The 4,320-nt window shown below is 39.7% G+C and overlaps 1 protein-coding gene across 1 annotated transcript; it reads left to right on the top strand.

Moving 5' to 3' along the window:
• Nucleotides 1-1,029: 1,029 nt before the first annotated feature.
• Nucleotides 1,030-4,059, top strand: LOC145797403 (uncharacterized). The gene is made up of 2 exons (XM_082884497.1): nt 1,030-1,357; nt 3,596-4,059. The coding sequence occupies exons 1-2, from the start codon at nt 1,030-1,032 to the stop codon at nt 4,057-4,059; spliced, it is 792 nt and encodes a 263-aa protein (XP_082740623.1).
• The last annotated feature ends 261 nt before the right edge of the window (nt 4,060-4,320 follow it).

Here is a 4,320-nt window from a genome sequence, read left to right as displayed (position 1 = left end):
TATGGAAATTATATATGTGTTATGGTATCTTTGTGTATCATAGATGTAATATTGTGATGACTAAGTATGTAATAATTTGGACCAGTCCACTAACCATTTTCACCCTGTAGTAATGGCTAACGATGGAAATGGAATCGGATTGTCGGTTAGCGGTGCCGACCCAATGGAGCAAATCATAGAAAGAGCAATTACCAGTTTTCTGCGAGCCCTACAAACCAACATGAATAATGGAATGCCCAAACGGCGAGATGAACCAGTTACGATAAAATAGTTCCAAGATTTGAAACCCACCACATTCACTAGTGGTTCAAATCCACTGGTAACAGAAGCTTGGGTTAGAGACATGGAGAAGATTTTTCGTGCGTTACCTTATACAGAACAACAGAAGGTAATCTTCACTACATTCACCTTCAAACATGATGCACAGGAATTATGGCTTCTTACCTTGGAAAAAGAAGAAATCGCGACCTAGGCAAGATTCTTGGAAGTCTATTACGAAAAATACTTTTCAAATTCGCTACGAGAACAAAAGGCATCAGAATTCATACACCTAAAGCAAGGAACAATGACAGTGGCTGAATACGAGAGCAAGTTCATGCAACTGGCTCGATTTGCGAATATGTCATTCCCACCGAAGCCCAGAAAGCTAGGAAGTTCAAAGCCGGCTTAGATGATGACATCAGGAACAAGATTGAGGTTCTAAAAATGCCAACTTATGTAGAAGTGGTGGACTGAGCGTACATCGCGGAAAAAAGGATTAAGGCCTTGCGCTCTGGGAAAACAAGTCAAAAGAAACGATTCTAGGAAAAAGACAATAGAAGATTTAGTGTTATACCTCCAAAGAAGGTAAATACGGGCACAACCAGTTTAGGAAATCAAGGTCCTACTAACCCCAAAAGTGGCACCATTCCAAATTGCCCTACTTGTGAGAGAACTCATTGGGGACAATGCCATCGCGACACAGGAGCATGCTTTAAATGCGGTCAAGTTGGCCACTTGCTGAGAGATTGCCCAAAGCTTACCAATCCTATGGCAGGCCCCTCGGGACTAGCCCCAAACCCTGCAGTACCTGCAGGAGTGATGAAGGACCAAAACCGCCAAGGAAGAGCTTTTGTCATGGTGCCTAGAAACTCAGAGATTACTGAGAATGTTGTGTTAGGTACACTTTCTATTTGTGGTCATTTAGCTCATGTCCTCATTGACTCCAGTTTAACTTATTCTTTTGTTGCACCACATTTTACTCCCAAGTTAGCATTAACACTCGAACCCATAGGATATATATTGTTTGTGTCTTTTCTTCCTGGTAATTCTTCTCTTGGTATTGATGTGTACAAATCTTGTACTATATCCTTAAAAGGTAAAACCTTACACGTAGATTTGATTCCCCTCTATAGCGATTCCGGTTTTCCCTTTCTGTAATTGTTGTATTCCGGACTTTGGTTCCGTGGAATTGGTGTTTGTTTATCTTGTTGTCATCCTTTAATTCCATATGTTTGAGTTTTAGGATGTGTTGGGCGTGTTTCGAACAGGTAGGTTGAGTTTTGGTCTCAAGTGTAGTTGCCCAGGTTTTTGGTGTTACGCTCGAGCGGGTAATTCTGCGCTCGAGCGGAGTTTGGTTTTTGGTTGTCCGCTCGAGCAGGCCTTATTGCGCTCGAGCGGAGTTTACACACTCCCAGTATTTCGTGCCTCTGCAAAACTTCAGCAGGTGTGTTTTTCACGCTCGAGCAGGTTTCTTTACGCTCGAGCGGGTATGTTGGCGCTCGAGTGAGTAGTGCTTTGTCTGTGAAAGTTCTGGGAGGGGGAAACCTACGCTCGAGCGGACTGGTTTTCGTGCTCGAGCAGATGTATTTTATTCTTGTGTCTTGGCACTCAAGCAGGCCTTCTTGCGCTCGAGCGTGTCCAGATTTTTGTGCTTGACGCTTGAGCGTTCTATTCTCCGCTCGAGCGGGAGTGTCGTATATCAGTGGGCAGCTGGGCATTTTTGAATCACTTTTTACGTTCACTCTATCTCTTACTTTCTAAAAACACTTTTCAGAGCCTCTCTTTCTAGGATTTCCCTTCTCTCTAGGGTTTGATCTAGTTAGAGTGTTCTCCTATCCTTCGGCCTTTGTAAAAAGCGTGTTGATCATCGAGGGCTTCGTTTTGATCCGAAAAGTTTGGAGTTTGGAGCACTTTGGTTTTGGTCTTCTTCTCCATTTGAGCTCTAACTTCGAGGTAGGGATATCCTACTCCATCTTATGAGCTTTGTCTTTAAATTTTGGTATTTCGATATGTTGGGGGTTGTTGAGTAATTTTGAGAGAGTTTGGGGTCATTGTGTAATTTTCAAAAGAGGGGTTTTCAACATTTAAAACCTTTATGTATGTAATACCTTGGAAAATGGACTTGGTGTTGGATTGTTGATGAAAATGGAACCTTAGGGTTAGTGTTGTAATTATGGGAAAAAGCCCTAATTGTTGATAAATTAATTTGCATAATTAATTTAGAGAGATGAGAAATTGAATAGGAAATATTCAAATTGGAAAGGTATGGGATTAAAGGGTATAGTTGGATTAATTTATCGCTCACCTAAGCAAATGTTGATAATTTATCCATTTCATACATTTATTTTCTGTTTAGAAATAACTACTTTGGGCTATCGATGGAGGATAGTCTTGATTGTTGTAGACAATGCATGATGATTAGGCAAACTAAAACTAATCAATTGAGTAGGCTATTGAGTATAGTGGTTGTTATAATACATCGAAATTGTGTATTGAATGATTGAACATGTATATGATAATTGTTTATATAGATTGTGTTGTGTGGGAGGAGATAGGGAATGTACTCCACAGTTTAGGGGAAGATAGGGGATGGACCTCTAAACCGAAAATTGTTTTACATTGATACAACACTACAATGTGTATCAGTTGTGAAGTATGGAAGTGTTTTGTTATATTGATACAGCACTACAATGTGTATCATTTGTGAAGTATGGAAGTGGTTTAATGTGTTATTGATACAGCACCAAAGTGTGTATCCATCATGAATTTCGAAAGTATTTTAGTGACGAGTTATAATCTCATTAAATGATTTGGCCAGGTCCTGAGCCTTGTTTTCAAAATTAAAGTTGAATAAGAAATGGAAACTAAAGTGTGCCATGGGCATGATTGTCGTGAAACTGTAATACGACATACGTTGGAATATAAGTGTGGACCATCTATTGAATGCTATTATTTTAGTCATTGTTTATAGTTGGTTTAGTATGTTTCTGCTGGGCTGTGGCTCACCTTTTATGGGACATCATTTTCAGGTACAGGTAGCATGCCACCTCCAAGGACATAGCTTGGGAGGCTAGAGGCAGACAGACTGTTTCTGTTGTTTTGTTTTCTTTTGATTTATTACATGTATATCAAGCCAAGGACTTTCTTTGTATAGAGTTAGTACACTCTTTTTGTAACCAAGTGTTGACTTAGAAAGTTGTAAGCCCATAAGGCATTTACTTTCGTTGTCAACATGTAATACATTTTGTAATGATTACTCTGATGTAATATATTTATGCTTTATTATCTTATGTCTAAGCATGCTATTGTTGATGATTTATGGGTTTATTTTGAGGGCATTACACCCTCCGAATTGAAAGCTTTGATGTGATCTTAGGAATGGATTGGTTGGTTGTTAATCACACCTTTATTGACTACAAATCCAAAAAGATTTCCCTATTGTTACCAAACCAACTAGAGCTTGTCTTTAATGGGATTGGAGTGCCCACCTCTCCATGTGTTATAACCTCCATGACAACCCAACGACTTCTAAGAAAGGGTTGTTGTCGTTGTATCTGTTATGTAATCGATACTCAACAAGAGACCCCCACACTTGATGCAATCCCTGTAGTTCAAGAATTCCCAGATGTATTTCTTGAAGACCTACCTGGAACCCCAGTTTATCGTGAAATCGAATTCACCATTGAAACTCAACCTGGTACACCACCAATATCCAAAGCTCTTTATCGTATGTTAATGGTAGAATTGAAAGAACTAAAAACCCAACTTCAGGAACTCTTAGACAAAGGTTTCATTTGACCAAGTACCTCACCTTTGGGAGCTCTAGTATTGTTCGTAAAGAAGAAGGATGGTACCATGAGATTGTGCATCGATTATCAAGAATTAAATAAGGTCACCATCAAGAATCAATACCCTCTACCGTGAATCGATGATTTGTTTGATCAACTTCAAGGCGCCCAAGTATTCTCGAAAATCGACTTGCGTTCTGGCCATCATCAACTAAAAGTCAAAATGGAAAGCATCGAAAAGACTGCCTTCAGAACACATTACGGGCACTAC

The sequence above is a fragment of the Camellia sinensis genome, chromosome 1 (genome assembly GCF_055761805.1).
Source record: "Camellia sinensis isolate YWXY chromosome 1, ASM5576180v1, whole genome shotgun sequence".
Lineage (NCBI taxonomy): Eukaryota > Viridiplantae > Streptophyta > Magnoliopsida > Ericales > Theaceae > Camellia > Camellia sinensis.
The sequence above is the reverse complement of the archived record's forward strand: the minus strand, read 5'-3'. Positions and strand labels throughout refer to the sequence as shown.

Excerpts from the sequence above, each read along its gene's own strand:
- LOC145797403 (XM_082884497.1), top strand. The coding sequence starts at position 1,030 with ATGGCAGGCCCCTCGGGACTAGCCCCAAACCCTGCAGTACCTGCAGGA. Across the intron at positions 1,358-3,595 it reads TTGTACTATATCCTTAAAAG|GGCATTACACCCTCCGAATT; the intron begins GTAAAACCTTAC and ends GTTTATTTTGAG.